At 49.5% G+C, this 17275-nt stretch overlaps 1 protein-coding gene across 1 annotated transcript in view; it reads right to left on the bottom strand.

The window, feature by feature from the left end:
- Nucleotides 1-17275, bottom strand: part of LOC138808259 (serine/arginine repetitive matrix protein 4-like) — a 49218-nt gene that overhangs the window by 17446 nt on the left and 14497 nt on the right. The window contains exons 5-9 of the mRNA XM_069994237.1: nucleotides 16406-16477; nucleotides 13129-13155; nucleotides 11760-11810; nucleotides 8140-8238; nucleotides 5442-5598 (exon numbers count right to left, since the gene is read on the bottom strand). Coding sequence (XP_069850338.1) covers nucleotides 5442-5598; nucleotides 8140-8238; nucleotides 11760-11810; nucleotides 13129-13155; nucleotides 16406-16477 — 406 coding nt within the window. The remainder of the gene's footprint in view (nucleotides 1-5441; nucleotides 5599-8139; nucleotides 8239-11759; nucleotides 11811-13128; nucleotides 13156-16405; nucleotides 16478-17275) is intronic.

Genomic DNA, 17275 nt, shown 5'->3' on the forward strand with positions numbered 1-17275 from the left:
CTTGGAGATTAATATTCCATCTCTCCAACACTCATGGGTTACAGCTGCCTCCCGCGTTTGCAGATTGTCTACTACATGCAGGTGGCTGTACGGCCTCAGAATCACATCTAGAACCCACGGGCAGTTCTGAATAAAGTAGGATGAGTAGGGGGTAGATGGTGGCTATTCAGAAACCAATCTGTGTTAACTGCCAACGTGATCAGAGCAGGGGGATTCACCTAACAGATTCCATTTGGGGGTTACTGTTGAGAAATAAGATCTGGACCCCTAGCTTCAATACCACCAGCTTCCCTGACGAAGTTCTTGAAATTTCCGCTGGCTTATTGTCAATGACTGAAACCAGGAGACTAGGTCAAGGCCCCCAAGCCACACAGAGACTCTACTACCACGAACTATGTTGGCCGGCTCAGAGGGATCTTTTGTTAGGATAAACTTCCTGAATTCATGGTCATTGAGGGAATGCTAACGAATATTTCCTCATTGATTCCCTTGGCCCCACTAGATGAAACCCCCCAAATTCTATTCCTTCCTTCCTTCTTCCTTCCCTCCTTCCTTTCCTCTTTCCTCTCCTCCTTCCCTTCCTCTCTCCCTCCATCCCTTCTTCCTTCCTTCCTTCCTTCCTTCCTCTCATAAATTTACCTCATCTCCTTGTTCTTACCACGCTTGAGGTTACCACTTGAGTTTTTCTAATAAGTAATTAAATCCCCACACCACGAACCCCAACTCCCTGGAGTTTCACTGGAAATCTCTCTCAGCCCTCCAGGGGATCACACACTGTTATTTATTGTTTTTGTTTCAAATCATTATTTAATCAAGAACCGGGGAGAGGAAAAAAAAAAGGCAACCTCTCACTTACACTTCAGAATTTAATTTCGGCTGAATTCTGAGATCAAGAGGCAGCTTGGACTAATAGGTTACAAAAATACAATCAAGAAAAGAATTCCAATTAAACTGAACACGTCCATTTATGGAGCCTCAAATGGCCCCATGGAGAGAGTCAGCTATAATTTTTTCCCCTTCCTCTCTTTGCCATATGGGGAACTAGAAATTCTCTGGTGAGCACAGAGAGGCAGGGTAAAGCATATAGCTAGAGGGTTCTGGTTATTTCTTTCTTTTAAAAAGCCCTTTTTTATTTCACAAAGACATTAAGTTTATTTTCCTTGCTGTCATTCATCTTCCTTTGTGCACTAATTAGGAAGACAGCGAGAGAATGGATTCGTTGACCTGTTGGGAGTTCTGGGAGGAAGGGGGAAGATGGTAGGAGGAGGGAGGGAGAGTGGGAGGGGAGGGGAAGAAGAAAAGACAGGTGCTAGGAATTGTGAGAAAGTGAAAAGCCCATTAGGACAACCCAACGGGCCATGACCTTGGGTAGGGGAGGTGGTTTGACCTTTAGCAGGAGCCTGAAAAAAGAATTCTTGCTCCCTTCTCCCATGTCTACTGGGAGAGCCCCAGCCCATCAGTGTTTCCAAATCTCCTTATAGATCCAATTAAACATATTTTCTCCCTGCCCAAATAGGAGAAAATAAGTTCGATGCAATGAATTTTTCATCCAGCTAAATGCATTCCACTCAGAGTCTCACCCTTCATTCTAAAGTCATGCCCTCCTGGTGATACTTACACAAAAGAAAAAGAAAAAGAAAAAGAAAAGAGAGGTGTGTGTGGGGGGGGGGGGGGTTCTTTCATCTGTCTTGACTTAGCAAAAGCAGACATTGACAATGATATGTCATTTCTTTGAGTTTTCTTTCCAGGGCCAGAGATCACTGCTGGGTTGATCTGCAGCAAGGTTTTCAACAAGCATGCATGATTCCAATGACATCAGACACTGTCCCCTTGGGAACATTACATTTCTAAGTGCAGGGACCAGCTTTTCCTTCAGGCCGGGGCCAGGTCTGCTTTGCTCAAGGCTGCCAGTCAGGGTCTGGCAGATAGTAGGTGCTTAGTGCACATTCATAAGAGGATGAGTGCCTGGCCCCCCTCTACCCTGTCAGTGGCTACGGTTATTATCCCAGAACACAGAGGCGGAGACAGAGGCCCACCAGTGGGATGGTGGATGGCCCCAAGGAAGGTCGAGGATTCACAAGTCAGACTTTGGGGGTTCAAATCCTAGTTCTTCCACGGACTCATCATCTTTTGCTTGACATGTCTAGGCTGTAGTAATGGAGGTATTTGTGCAAGTTTATCTGGAAGGGCTATCATACAAGCAAAATGAGATGCTGACACAGGTAAAGCAGCCAGCCTAGCTTCGGGCACATAGTGGGAGCTCAGTAAGCATTAGTTACCTGTGTCACCAAGAGGCTCACAGGCAGACATGGCCTGCGCCCAAGTCCATGAACCATCAACTTCCTTTGACTCCTTTCAGTTCACAAAATCCCACAGCACTCCTTTTATGGATCCCCTCTGTCTCTCTGTCTTTCTGTGTCTGTGTTTCGCTGTCAATGTCTCTGTGTCTCTCCTCTCTCTCTTTCTCTGCCCCTCTCTCTGAGGTCTTGTTTCCTACAGTTTCTTGTTGACAAGGGCATGTGGTCCAAGCTAGCAAGATAAAATGAGCCAAGCCCTTCTGGGTCCAGCTTTGGTCTTGACTGACACCCCCTCCATGGCTTCTCCATTGGGAAAGGACCTGAGCAGACCTCAAGACTACCAGCTTCCCGGCCCACCCTCCATGCTGGCTCACAGTATATGTTTCCATGGCTCAAACTCTGGTTCCTACCAGCTCTGTCTCCTCCCAGTTGGGTGACCTTTTCCTGTGTCACCTTGGAGAACCTTAATCTTCCCCCCTATAAATTGGGAGTTACAACTACACTTACCTCAAAGAACTGGCATGCATAGCGAGTGAGGAAAAGCCTGCATCAAGGATTTGACGGTGCCCAGCGTACAGTTGTCTTTTCCCCTCCTTCTAGTCACCAGCCATCTCAACCTGATGAGCTCCTGCCCATCCTTCAAATCCCAGCTCAAATATTCCCTTATTGGCAAAGCACTCTCAGACAGCAAGTTAATACCATCTGAGTCTTTCTATGTGGACCCACCCTGTGTTGTACCTGCTTCCCACTGTCACCCACTGACAGGGGTGAGGGTCAAAATATTCTACAACAGGTGTGGAACATTCCTTTCCTATCCATTGAATCCCCAGCCTGACCCTTCATAAATGTTCAGGAGATGCTGACACACCTGAGTGAATGATCATGATCAACAGATGATTCCACGCTGTTTCCCTCGAACACAGAGAGAAAAAAAATCATCCCACATCAGGACTCCGAAAACCTTTGCGCTAACTTGGAAGCATCTTCCAAGTAAGAGAAAAGATGAGAAGAGACCAAGCCGTGGAGCAGACTCAAAAGCCCCTGGGATTGCAGCTGGTATTTGGGATGGAAGAAAAATTTTTTTAAGAACCCTGATCCGGGCAGCAGGGCCCTGGATTGAGGCCCAGTTTAACCACTGACTTGTGTGTCTGCAATGACAGCGTAATTATTCCTGCTGCCTCTGCTATTACTAAGACGTGTTCTGTTGTCTGCCTTCGTTCCGCCAGTGGCAAACATGACATTTACCAAACTAACACTTATCCCACACCTAGCACATTCTAGAACGTTTTCTCACTCTGTGATAGCATCCCTGTAACAAGAGCGGTTGAGAACTGGGGTCTTGAATGCTAATGATCACCACACCATGAAGATCCATGGATTTATGTTTCTGGGCTAAACACTGGGCTCAACAGCATTAAGAAGAGATGGTTGCTCGCTCTCTATTCATCTTACAGATGAGGAGATGGTATCTGAACGAATCTGACCACAAAATCAGATCTCTTGTTTCTAACAACTCTACGTCGCCATATGTAAGTCGTATCTCGTCTGTAGGTCTCACTTTTCTTTCTTTGATAATCAGGGCAGTGAGTGAGCTCTTCAGGCCACTTTGTAGGGATGGAAGAACCTTTGATTTCCACTTCTCTAATGGGCATGGAGACCAAGGGAGTTACAAAAGCATCTCATTCTCCAGCCTTCTGACAGACCAATGAAAGAATCACCTCTCTATGTCCCGGTGGAGAAAGCTGAGCTAAAAATCATCAACCTGGACAAGTCAAGATTCAAACAGGCCACACAGGGGACCCCCTTGTTTTAGACCTGGGGAAGAGAGACTTGCAACCTGCAAGTGTTCCTTATTCATGGGCATCTTTACAAAGAAGGGATTAGGGTTGGTGTGGGGGTGGGGGTGGGAGGAGAAGAAGAGCTGTGGGGTAGCCCTAGAATGGCAGAGGATGTTGTCAAGACCTGATGTTCAGTGGGGAAGAGTTTCCCAGAATGCAATGCGGGTAGCTAGTGTGTGACCGGAACCTCACTGTTATTCATCAGCGCACCCCCCTTTCTTGGCCTCCCCAGAAGGAATCCTGAGCTTTTCCTTGCTCCCATCTCATACCTTGGTAGGAGTGGGGAAAGGAAAGGGAGAAAGGGAGGGAGGGGAAGGGAAGACACGTTCCCTGTGCAGCTTTGTCAACAAATCCCAGCTTCCTCTCTGTTCCTTTAGACTCTACCAAAGGCCTTCTTCACCTATGCCCCCAACAATCCCGTGTGCAAATTTCAAGTTCATCAAAGAGAAAACTGAGGCTACGCAACTTGCCCAGAGACACACAAGTCAGGAAGTACCCCCAAACTAGGATTCCAACCCCCCCCAAACCATCTCTACATCTCTCATTCACCTGTGCGCTCTCTGACGTCACATTCCACCCCTCCGGGACCCCTTGCGGTTGACCCAGGATGCCATTTCACGCCAGGTTGCTACATTGTATTCACTCAGAACTCTCTCTTTGTCACTCCTCCCTGCCCCCCAGACCCTTCACCTCCCTGAGCTCTGGCATTTCTGTCCCATCACTGGGAGAGATGTGTGACGGAAGTGTGCCTCCATTCCCTGACAGCATGTGTGGGCATGGGAGAAGACACCAGGTCTACAAGCGCTTCGGAGGGAAATGCTCATCATGGAAACTCAAGGTGGTGTCTGTGGGCCAAATCACATTCCAGATGTTGGCCAATATGGCTGGCCAGCTGCTATGATAGGTCACTTTGTATAATGACCAGAGTGCCTCCCTCATGTCAAAGACCTTCCTCTCTCTCCCTCCCTTCCCAAAGAATCCTCCTGTGAGATCTCACACACATATTCTTGCTGATGTCCCTGTGGAAACCAGTATTTACTTTCCAACATCCTCCTGAGAAAAGAGCCTGGGTACTTTTTTCATTTTTCCTCCCTCTGACCACCCCCCCCCCCAAGTGTCCGAGCCAAGTACTGCCAGAGGCTGGTGAAGGACCGTCTGCTTAACCAGAAATGACATCTGAAGCCAGCAGGAGGCTTTGCCCCAAGCTGAATGAGGCATATAGCATACGCTGCCCTGAGCTTGTGTTTCCCTCGGCCTCCCCCACGCGTCACGGCAAGGCGGGCAGAGGGGCTGTGGTAATACTTACTACACCCCTGGTTGACAGGAAGCTGAGCATCTGGAGGGGCTGGCTGGGCCGGCGGCTGGCCTGGGCCTCCGGGCTGGCCTTACAGAGGGTCTTGGAGCAGCGGCGAGAGTGCCTTCGTCGGGACTTCCGCCCTTCCTCGGGGGACCGTCCTCGGTACCTGGGAGCAAAGGAGAGAGACCTGAGGGTCCTTCGAAGATGAGCATGGCGGAGAGTTGGGTGAGAGGAAAAAACATGCCATCTGAAGATGAGGTGTGTGTTGGAGCACGTGTCCATGCTCATGTTTTTGTCCTCTGTGTATGTGTGTGTGTGTGTGTGTGTGTGTGTGTGTGTGTGTGTGTAAGCTGAATTGTATGCATGTGCACCCATCCATATATCTATTTATCTCCTCATCCATCCAATCATTTTCTCTTCTATCCACCCACTCACTCATCCACCCATCCATCCTTCTACCCAGTCACTTTCCCATCCATTGATCCACCGATCCATCAATCCATCCATCCATCCACCCATCCATCCACCCTTCTATCCAATCACCCATCTGGCACACATCTACCTTCCCATCTTCTAGTCCATCCATCCATCAGTCCATTGATCCATCAATCCATCCATTGATCCATTGACTCATCCACCCATGCACTTATCCACTCATCCATCCTTCTACCCAATCACCCATCACCCATGCATCCAACTTCCCATCCATCCTTCCATCCATCCATCCACCTACCTAGTCAACAATCCATCCATCACCCCAGTCACTCATCTACTCGTATCTCCAATCATTTTCATCCCAGTACACACTTGCCTATCTATCCCACCCTCACTAATCCATTCTTTCATTCATTCACTATCTTATCATCTACTTACACATCCATTTACTCACTCAGTCATCCAGCTACCCATCCTCCTGCCACCCATTTACCCCTATATCCATCCATCCATCAGTTATTCATTCATTCATTCATTCATTCATTAACAAGTACTTAGGGACAGCTGAGATGAGAAAAGTGGTCTCTTCCTGGATTTGGTGTAAGGTCTCTCATGAGCCTGTGTGATTATCCTATCACTTTGTGTATCTGGCTATATCCATTTAAGTTTCTATGTGTTTGTCTGTACATATAACATATATGTGACTTTACTGTCTGAAAAATGAAGCTATGCCCTTGAGTGTCACCCAAAACGTTGGGAAAAGAAGTAGATGACCCCCCCCCCAAATGAAAGCAACGCAAGCTTGTGAGGTCCAGAACCTGACTGTCCAGTCTGTAGTGAAAATAAAAACATGTCCGACCTCTCAGAATAGCCACATTTGAGCCCTGCACATCCCCTAAGTCACAGTAGTAAATCGAACTAACACGGAATGGCTTTGCATGGGCCCGAGAGGCCCTCTGAAGGTGTTTGGCAATCCTGGCCACAACTTGAGGACACAGGCAGGGCAGATGCCACTTCCCACCTCACAGGTGAACGCGCTGAGGCTCAGAGGTGTTCAGGGTTTGGCCTGATGTTTGGAAACATCAGAATGGTTTTCTCTTTATTCCAGGGCTTCTAGATCAGTCTACTAAATGTATGGCCCGTGTGCCAGCTCTCCCTTTCCTTCTAGTCCCTCCCCAGTCAAGAACTCAGGTAGAAACCCCAGCAGAACACAAGACAGGAGGAGAAGAGAGTCTGTGATGTTGACAGGTACATTGCTGGGCCCTGCCCGGTCCTCTGGTCCCCGCAAAGGCGGGGGGGGGGGTCCATTCACCTGTGGGTGGAGGGGGGGCTTAGCAGGAAGCTAGTGTAGGATTGGAGCTTGGGGCAGGCAGCTCAGAAGAGTCAAAGAGGGACTGGGGCTTTGTCCCGAGTTGAATGCTCTTAGAAAGAGGAGAATCTATCACTGGGCAGTGGAACCAATCTTTAGCTGGAAAGAGAACTAGCCCGAGGCTCGGGCCCCTGAATGCCATTCACGCTAGCTGGGATGGGAGGATTTGGGGTTTGGATGGAGCTCTCATTTGGTCTCAGCTCAGACCTGCACACAGAGGGGTCTTGTTTCTGTCTTGGTCAAGCAGGCACAGCTTGGCCGCACGCGATGTGCTGTTCATGGCTGGTGTTCAGCGGGGAGACCGAGGCTCTTGTGATGTGAGATAGGGGCTTCCCTCCCCCTTCCTCCTCTTCTGAGACACATCAGAAGGCCTTCCTCTTCTGGGGCAGCCATGTGTCAGCACAGAGAGGTTGGAGCCAGGAGAAGACTAGCTTTCAACGTCCTCAGAACTTGGTCATTTGTGCTGTGTGGCCTTTCGTTGACAGCTCAGCTTCTCGGTGCGCACAGCATCTCTCAGCAAGAATGCCACATGCACAGCCAAACTCTCTGCACTGCCCACATTAGCTCTGTCACTCAGTTGCTAAGGGACAGTCGAGTGCCTTCAGCCCTCTGTGCCTCAGTTTCCCCCTCCCCCGCAATGGGGTTTGACAATACTATCTCCCTCCAGGTGCTGTGGGAGGGGGAGTCACACAAGTTGATATGAAAAGTGTCTGAGTGTCGGCTGGTGCCAGGCCACACACAGCCTCCTGCCTGCAGCTCTTCCTAGGCCGGGGAAGAACATCAGGAGTGGCAACACTGGGCCGGGGGGGTGTGTGTGTGTGGGGTGCAGTGGTATCATCATCCTGTTAGCTGGGCCCGGGCACTGGGCTGGAGGTGAAGGCATTGATAGGGGTAAGGGCCTACCTGCTCTCACAGCTGAATGAACGAGACTCTGAGCTCTGGGACCTCGAGTGGCAGCGATGGTGGCGGTGGCGGTGAGACTTTCGGGGCCGGCTTCGAGATCTTAGGAGGAAGGGAGGATGAGGAGCGAGTCAGAGAGAGACAGACAGAGAGAGAGAGAGAGAGAGAGGGAGAGAGAGAGAGAGAGAGAGAGAGAGAGAGAGAGAGAGAGAGAGAGAGAGAGAGAGAATATGAAATTGAGATGGTCATCCTGTGATCTTGCTTGCCTAAAGGTACACATATCTCTAGTTTCGCAAGCCTCCTGTTGGGGTCTCCAACTGGGGTGCACAGAGGAGGAGAGGAGCTCCTCCTCCCAAGGGGACTCAATGCTGGCTACCCCCCAACCCTCCCTCCTCCCCCCACACACCACAAACAGGCCAGGTGCAGAGCATGCCCTGGACAGGAAGTCACTCCCACATGTCACCCCAGGCCAATCACATAGCACAAAGCCACCAATCAAAAGCTTGGGCTGAAACAGAGCCCTCCCCTTCGTCCCTTTCCCCCCAGTTCTGGCTCTGGTGTATTGGTGAGCCTGATATCCTAATATTTTATTCAAAATAATAATGGAAATGCACATATATATATATATATATATTTAATGTAAAATCTTTTTTAAAAAGAAGCTCATTTAAAATAAAAGACACCTTTTGGGACAGACAAGACACATTTTTGCAGAGTAGAGGCTGCCCATTTGTAACCTCAGACCTGGCAAATGAAAGCCCGGATCTTTAGCATGGCGTCAAAAAGCTTTTCAAAATAGGCCATGGATAGCCACAATGGCCCACTGCAGTCAGCAGCACCCCTCGTATTGTGGGGGGCTTCAGTTACTTCTGAGGAATACAAACAGCCCGGGGGCAGTCGTGGTAGTAGGATGAATCAGGAGGTGGAAGGAAATGTCGAAGTCTGGAAAGTCAGTGGGAGTTAAAGATGATTCCGTCTGGGAGCTGCTGGCTCATGCCTGTCATCCTAGCTATGAAGAAGGTTGAGAACTGAAGATTATGGTCCAAAGCCAGCCTAGACAGGAAAGTCCATGAGACTCTTGTCTTCGATTAACCACCAACCCCCCAGACCCCCAGTAGTAAAGCTGTGACTCAAGTGGCATAGCACTAGCCTAAAAGCTGAGTTCAAGCTCCAAGACCAATGCATGTGAGTGCAGGTACACTTACATGCGCGCGCGCGCGCACACACACACACACACACACACACACACACACACACACACACACACAGATGATTCTGTATGGAGGGAAAGTCAGGGATATCTCAGGAAGAAAGTACTTAGATTCTTCGGATGCAACATTTCAGGCCCTATTTCTTTCCCTTCAACAGCCCCTTATATCAAGTCTAAATGCTGACCTTGAACTTCAAACTCTTTGAGGCGTTAGTCTCTACCTACAGCTTCTGATTTCACTGTTTCCTGTCTCCTGTTTGGTCCCAGCAGGCTCAAACAATGTCTATCTCTCCCGGTTCACGCGTTTCTCAGTTCTCTGATGCTGAGGATAAAGTAGGGAGAGAAACCTGGACCCATCGCAGACTTCAAAAACCAAGCTGTGTGCTTTCATTTCCTTTGAAGAAGGATTCCTTATAACCCACGGACCTAGTTCTCTTCACATCACTACTGGACAGATGAGGAAACCGAGGCCCAGAGAGTTTAAACTGCCTGTCAAGCCTACCTATCCTGCAGGAGACCATCTCCCCGCCAAGTTTTCTTTCTGGTGGCTGCGTGCCTTCTAGGCCCCTACCTCCTCTCTGTCACTGCTGTCCCGTGTCTGTGCCAGATGCATGGCAGGCTCTCCAAACTGGAAGATGGCCTGCCCACCATCCCATGCCCAGTGCAGGGCTGCCCACCCCAGGGCTCCCACATGCATGTCAATTGAGCCCTGTGCTCACTGGCTTAGAGGCAGCTCTGGCATGGACCTGGTAAGCAACAGCCATTGTTATCTTGGGTGGAGGAGGGAGGTGTGGGGGGTGTCTCCTGTTTTCCTTACTCTTCTCTTTCCTGCCCCTGGTCTTGTTGCACAAGCCTGCTGGGGTCATTCATCTCTTGCCTGTGGGGAGGGGGACCCCTTCAGTGCCACTGTTCACCCCTGCAGTGTTCTTGTCGCTCGCTGGCTGGCTGTGGCCCCACCAGACAAGACACGCAAGACATCTCTGAGATCATGTGCTCTGCCCCGGATCCGGGTGGCAATGTATTCAACATACAGGATGAGTAATTTTCAATTGCCAAGCCTGGTGATGGGGAAGTCCTTCCCTGATCTAACCACAGGCTCTAACCACGTCTTCCTTTTGGAGTGTTTCCTAGATCTTCAGGGTGGTGGTGGGAATGTTCTCCTTCACCCTGACCTTGTGTGAAGGTCAAAGCCCCTTTGGGGCGGCCATGCTTGGCAGCTTCCCTCCTCCCTGTGCCTCTGTCTCCTTTTTTCTCTCCTCAGAAGCCGACTACCTTTCATTCCCATTAGCTTTGATACCTCTCTTTAGAAGCTTCTTGGCAGGAGATAAAATATTAGTTGATTGGAAAACACATGCGCTCACAGTTGCAGGGTATCAAGTAGGTGGGTTGTAACCAAATTTACTTTTAATTCGGTTGGGAACTGAACTCGGCAGGAAGTGCTGGCTAATTTAAAGTTTTTTGTTGTTTGTTTGTTTGTTGGTGCCAGCTATCAACCATGAAACACCCAGGACCTGGACACCGAAGTCAGATCTCCACTGCCAACTCCATACTTGCAAAGTCAGGAGTGTGGACTCACACACATGCTCACCTGAGCACAGGTAAAACCTACCACACAACCTCCATATGTGCAGTACCTACAGATATGCAGACAAGGCACGTGTATGGTATGGAAACCATTTCCATTGGTCCATGGTACACCTCCAGGCACCCAAGTGTGAGCACAGACACACTCCTGATCACAGACACGCACGATATGCCCACGTTGCATGCGTTTGTGCACATTGTGTGCATGCCCAAATGGTGCAAAGATGTACAGACATGCACAATGCACACACGATGCACACATATATATGCGCACACACAATGAACATACCAGGCACACACACAAACACGTGCACTTACATGCACACATGAACACATGAGCGCAAACACCCACGTCATATACACAACCGGGTGTACCCTGCGTACTTGAAACCCACAGCGTCCATTGTACATGCAGCTTCCTCCCTCCCTTCCTCCTTCCCTCTCAACCTCCTCTCTTCCCCGTCCCTGTGTATTTGACAGCTCACATTCTGGCTACTAAGAGGTCAGATTGCTGGGCACCAGTGCTCACGCCTGGCATCCTAACTACTGAGGAGGCTGAGATCTGAGGATCATGGTTCGAAGCCAGCCTGGGCAGGAAAGCCCATGAGACTCTTTATCGCCAATGAAAACAACCAGCAACAACAGCAAAAAAAAAGCTGAAAATGGAGTTGTGGCTCAAGGGGTATTGAACTAGCCTTGAGCAAAAGTTCAGAGACAGTGCCCAGGCTCTGAGTAGAGTCATAGGACTGGCATTAAAAAAAAAAAAAAAAAAGAGCCAGACTTGCAATTCCCTAGATTGGAGACGGTGTTCAAGACAGCATGTACTTACTGTTTCTTGTGTCTCTTCTCTTCCTTTCGTTTGCTTTTGGGGCTAGAGGAGCTAAAGAAGAAACAGCCCATTAATTCAAAGGTGAAAGCATACCTAAAATGTAGTTAAAGACACAGACAAATAGTTAAAGTGCTTGGACAGAGAGCAGGCCCCCTGCATCCAGAAGATGGACAGCCATCAATATCAATCATTACCCCTGAGCAGAGAACCGCTGACAGCACGGCTCTGTGCGGGACACTGAGTCTCACTCAGGCCGAGGATGCGGGGAAACCGAGGGACACGAGTTCAGCTTTGGTAGCTGAGTGAGAGCAGTGGTAATCTGAGTTCAGTCGTAAAATCTGTACTTCTCAGACTTGATTCTAGGCTAGGTCCTGGGCTGAGTCCCTCCTGTCAGCAATCCCAATGCATGACATAAGGGGGTGGAGACATGATTTGATGACAGCCCATTTCACAGATGGGGAAACTGAGCCTCGGTGGGCTAAGACCTTTGTCCAGGATCACACAGGTGAGCTCCAGACTCTGATCGCCTGGGTCCTGGCAAGAGGAAAATGAAATTTTACCCAAACAGAGTCACACCTGGAGAGTCAGCTACAGGTGAAGGCTCGGCCCTAGAAGCAGCAGATTCACCCGTGCGATGGAAAGGTGTGAACTCAAGGCTCAGCTCCGGGGGGACATCAGGCAAACTCCCTGACCAATCGGAGACTGAATTTCCTCAACCGTGAGCCGGGACCATGACTCGGGTTGTGGCACTGACCGGATGGCACTCGCTGGCAAGCAAAGAAAGACATTGGCGCTTCCACCCAGTTGTGGAGAGGGCGGGTACAAGGGTCTTGACTGCTCTCCACGTGGCTTTGGTGATGGAGGAAGCCACTGGCACCTGTCCTTGTCCGGATCTGGGTGTTTGCGTAGCCTGGGGCCATCTAGCTCTCTGTGGGTTTTCTTGTCGCCTCTGCCTCAGTTTCCCCATCTATGAAATGGGACCATTGTCATAGCCCCTGCTCAACAACGGTGAGGATTTGAAAAAACAAAACACAAAAACCCACACAGGGGCCAGACTGAGCGCAGGACCCACACTGTGGTGAGATCTTCTCCGTTAGGGGCCAGGCCCCCAAGTGCCAGTGCCCCCCAAGTGCCAGTCTGTCCCCCCCCCCGGGAATGGCTTCTGGAGAACCATGGGGGTGATATTTCCCTATGTACTATAACAGATATCAACAAGGGTTATGAAAAGGACTCCAGCGCAGCTGGTAGGAGTCATGAGGGAGACCTATCCATGGGGCTAGTCCAGCCTTTTGGCTGTGAGTGAGGCCCAGGAGGACAGAAGGGGGCAGAGCTGGGAAGAAGAAAGAGCTGGGGGGGGGCGGATTCTTACCTGTGCCTTCTCTTCTTGGAGAATGATCTGATTTGGGGGGTGGGTTGGGATGAGCGGGAGGGCAAGGGAGGTGGGGGAAAGAGGACCGAGAAGGAGGAGGGAAAGAGACAAAGGAGAAAGGAAACGGGAGGGGAGGGGAGAGAAGAAAGACAGGTGAGTGTCTTGCATCTGCAGTCAGGTCTCAGGGAGAGGATGGTCGGCCAGCCCTCCTCCCGCACAGTTCAACCAAGACAAAGGCTGCGGTGATTGCTGAATGTGGGTCTCCCAGCGCCCCTGCCCTGGCCAGTACTGGTTGAACAAGGAAGGCATAGGAGTCCCCTCTTCTTCCTTTCCCCATCCTCCTCTTCCTGCTCTTCCTCCTCCTGCTCTTCCTCCTTCTCCTCTTTCCTCTCCCTCCTCTTTCTTCCTCCTTCTCTTCCTCCTTCTCCTCTTTCCTCTCCCTCCTCTTTCTTCCTCCTCTTCTTCCTTCTCCTCTTTCCTCTCCTCCTCTTCCTCCTCATCTTCTTCCTTCTTCCTTCCTCCTCCTCCTCCTCCACCTCCTCTTCCTCTTTCCTCTTTTTCATCCTCCTCCCCTTCCTCCTCCTTCTCTTCCTCCTCTTCCTCTTTCCTCTCCTCTTCCTCCTCCTCTTCCTTCCTCCTCCTCTTCTTCCTCTTCCTCCTCCTCTTCTTCCTCTTCCTCCTCCTCTTTCCTACTTTTCCCCTTCTCCTCCTTCCTCTTCTTCCTTCGCTTCATCCCCCTTTGTTTGCCTGGCCACCTCCCATCAGCCAGCATCTTTGCAGAGATCCTGTTTTTCCAGAAAGCCTTGCTTGACATCCCCCTCCCCCATCCCTCCCCCACCACCAAGGCAATCCCCCCACCCCCAGCGTGGCCCTCCTGCCATGCGTGAGGTTCTGTGATGACTGTGTTGTGCACAGTCTCCTCCCGTCTGTCTAAACCCTGAGCAAAGGCCGTGTTGTGAAGAGGAGGTGCTCAGAGCAGCTTAGAGAAACTGCCATCTCCAGAGCCGCCCCCCAGGCCTCTACTCTCGTTGTGGTACGCTGTAACCATTTTCTGAGCAGCTCCAGCTCATGTTCTCCACGCCCCATCTCAGGACAAACTTCAGAGCCAGTGTGTCATTAGTAAGAGTACGGGCGTCGCCATACTACAATTCCCCATGCTCTCCACTGTCGTGGAGAGAAGTCGAGGGCAGAGAAGTTGTTGTGGCTAACTGTTCTGTTTCTGGGATCCCGGAAGCTCATTTCACAACACATATCGGGTGTTCAAGAAATAGGTGTGGAAATGAGAATTGTTTTTTTAAGTACTCTTAAGCTTTGTCAATTAAGAGATGACGACATATCTCCATGACTGCGCCTGCTCCCATTCAAAGAAAGAAAAGAAAAATCAGCCGTCCCTAACCAAGGCTTTCATAAAAAGAAAAGAAAAATCAGCCATCCCTAACCAAGGCTTTCATAAAAAGAAAAGAAAAATCAGCCATCCCTAACCAAGGTTTTCATAATCTTAGAGAAACAGGAACAAAAGTCCGGTGGAGTTTACTAGGGGGGACTTTGGGATGGACCAGCCACCGAATTTTCTCTCTTCTCTCTCTTTTACAATTTTTTTTTTGTCCTTCTCCTATTTTTACCTCTGACCTGGCAGGGGGGTGGGAAAGAAAAGGCCGTTTCTAAGCTTTGGTGCATAACAACCTCTTTCTTACAAGAAAATCAAACCTTGGGTGTGAAGTCACACGGTTTTCAGGGTACAGATGTGGCAAAGTCTCCCACACTGAGAGAATCTCTATCCGATCAGAGGCGGGTGACAAGATGCGGTCGAGATTCTTGGGCAGGTCACCGCCTCTCCAACAGCCTCCCAAATTTCTCACCCCCAAAATGAACAACATCTCCCTCATTTCCTGTGACTTAGACTCACTTCCTAATTTGTCCGTGTCTGATTTTAACCACGAGGATGGATAGCATCAGGAAGGCTGGGAAGTGAGGGCTACTGTCCGTGAGAACATTCTAGAAGCACAGGGACTGAGCTATTATACAACAACAATGACTATTTGGCAGGCACTCTGAAGTGAGTTCAAAGAGGCAGAGGAGACCCAGAGGGACCCCTTACCTTTGACCCGTGGCGGTGTAATTGCACAAGTCATTCCCCAGTCAGTGTGGAAGAATAGCAAGCAGAAATGAAATCATGAACCATGCTTTTCCTGGTGCCCACAGCAGCTGGCAAGTGTGGGCAAATGGGTACAGCCCGCCGGTGTGCCTTCTTCTCAATGCACAGAACGGATGGCTGCTTCCGAGAATATTCCCAGGAATATTTCCTTACAGAGAGGCTGCGGCAATGCAGAATCTCCCAATTATAAACCGGAAGCTTGGCCCATGGAGCACAAATTGGAGCCCCCTGGGGTATACCTTCCAATGTTTTGTTTTTCTTCCCCCTGCAACCAGGCACCTGCTGTGTGTGTGTGTGTGTGTGTGTGTGTGTGTGTGTGTGTACATGCACATGGGTGAGAATAGTGGATATCTTCTAAAACAGGTTCTCAATGTCTTTTTTGACCCCCCAACTCTGCTCTCTATCCATCCACAAAGATGGATGACCATGGCCGCCATGTTTTGTTTTGTTCCATCACCTAAGACATAGCTCGGACCCACACATCAGAGCCTTCCTTGGAATTCTGGAGTAATGAACAAGACCCAGGAGTTCTGTGTCTGCTTATGACTTGGTCTGCAACATAGGACGTCTTGTGTCCCAACAAGGAGCAGAGAGCAGAGCCAACTCAGGGTCTTGCTTGGGTTCCATCAGCGATCTCTACTGCTCAGCCCCCAGCCTGGCTGGCCCCTGACACCCTCCTATTTTCTTCTAACCAAGCCCTGCTCTGGTCATCCCAACTACAGTCTCAACTTATGCTAATAATAGTACAGAAAGTCAGGTACTGGTAGCTCATGCCTATAATACCAGCTAGTCAGGAGGCTGAGATCTGAAGATCACAATTCACAGCTAACCCAGGCAAGAGAATCCATGAACTCTTATCTCCAATGAACCACCCAAAAAGCCAGAAGTAGAGTTGTGGCTCAAGTGGTAGAGTGCCAGCCTTGAGCAAAAATAAATAAATAAATAATAGAGCTAAGGCACAGTGCCCAGGCCTTGAGTTCAAGTGCTATTATTGGCACTGATCAACCAAACGGTACACAGAGAGAATCATTACGTGGCACAAATGACAGGAGATGCTTTCCGGGTCCCCGAATTCCTACCCCACCTGGGATTTTCTCATTAACAGCAGCAGAAGGGCAATACCTGCGTCGTTTATGTTTCTTGGAACTTTTCTTCTTCTTTTTCTTGACAGGCGAGGGGCTATAGGATGGAGACCTGTGGGGGAAGGGGGGAGGCAGACTCAGGAGGAGGTATGTCTTCCTCTCCATCTCTGAGACAAGGTCATTCACGAACACTCCAGAAGGATCATCAATACCTAGGCGGGTTTGTTTGTTTTTTAACGCGACTTTGTGAGAAACAGAACCATTCTGCCTAGCTCTAATTAGAAGGGTGTCTCCATCTCGGATACATGGGTCTAGTGTGAGGAAAGAGGCTCAGGTGTTTTCCATAGCAACTTCCAGAAATTCCTATTTGTGTAAGAAAACTGTTGTTTGTTTTTTCTTTTTCTTTCTCTTTAAGTTGGCCAATAGTTACAAAGGAAAAAAAAGCAGGTGAAAAAAAAGAAAAAAAGTTCCCCTACCAAAATAGCAGAGATAAATGTCCGAGTGACAAGTATGCTTTGAAGGAGTTAACTTTTTCCCCCAAGTACATATATATTCCTACTGAAGAAACAATTGAATCTCAATGCTGGTACTTTCCTGCCATGACACCAAATGCCCATTCTTCCTACAATAGAGAAATTCAACGTTCCTCTATTCCTCCATTAGCATGGCTGGATCTCAGGGTCCCCACCTACTGCTCCCTGCTAGGTCCTGGTAGACCTAACTTGAAGGAGAGTCTTGGAAAGAAACACCTGGAGTTGAGCCCATGGTCCTGGCACTGCTCTCCGCTGCCCCCTGGAGGTTCCTATAAATACTGCCTTGGAGGCTCAGGCCTAATTCTCTTAGCTCTGAGTTTAAGGTCAGGGTGGGGTTTGGAATATGAGAAATACTTGATGTCTAGTTGGAAGCCATC

This window comes from Dipodomys merriami, unplaced genomic scaffold (genome assembly GCF_024711535.1).
Source record: "Dipodomys merriami isolate MVZ:Mamm:240054 unplaced genomic scaffold, mDipMer1.0.p SCAF_45, whole genome shotgun sequence".
Lineage (NCBI taxonomy): Eukaryota > Metazoa > Chordata > Mammalia > Rodentia > Heteromyidae > Dipodomys > Dipodomys merriami.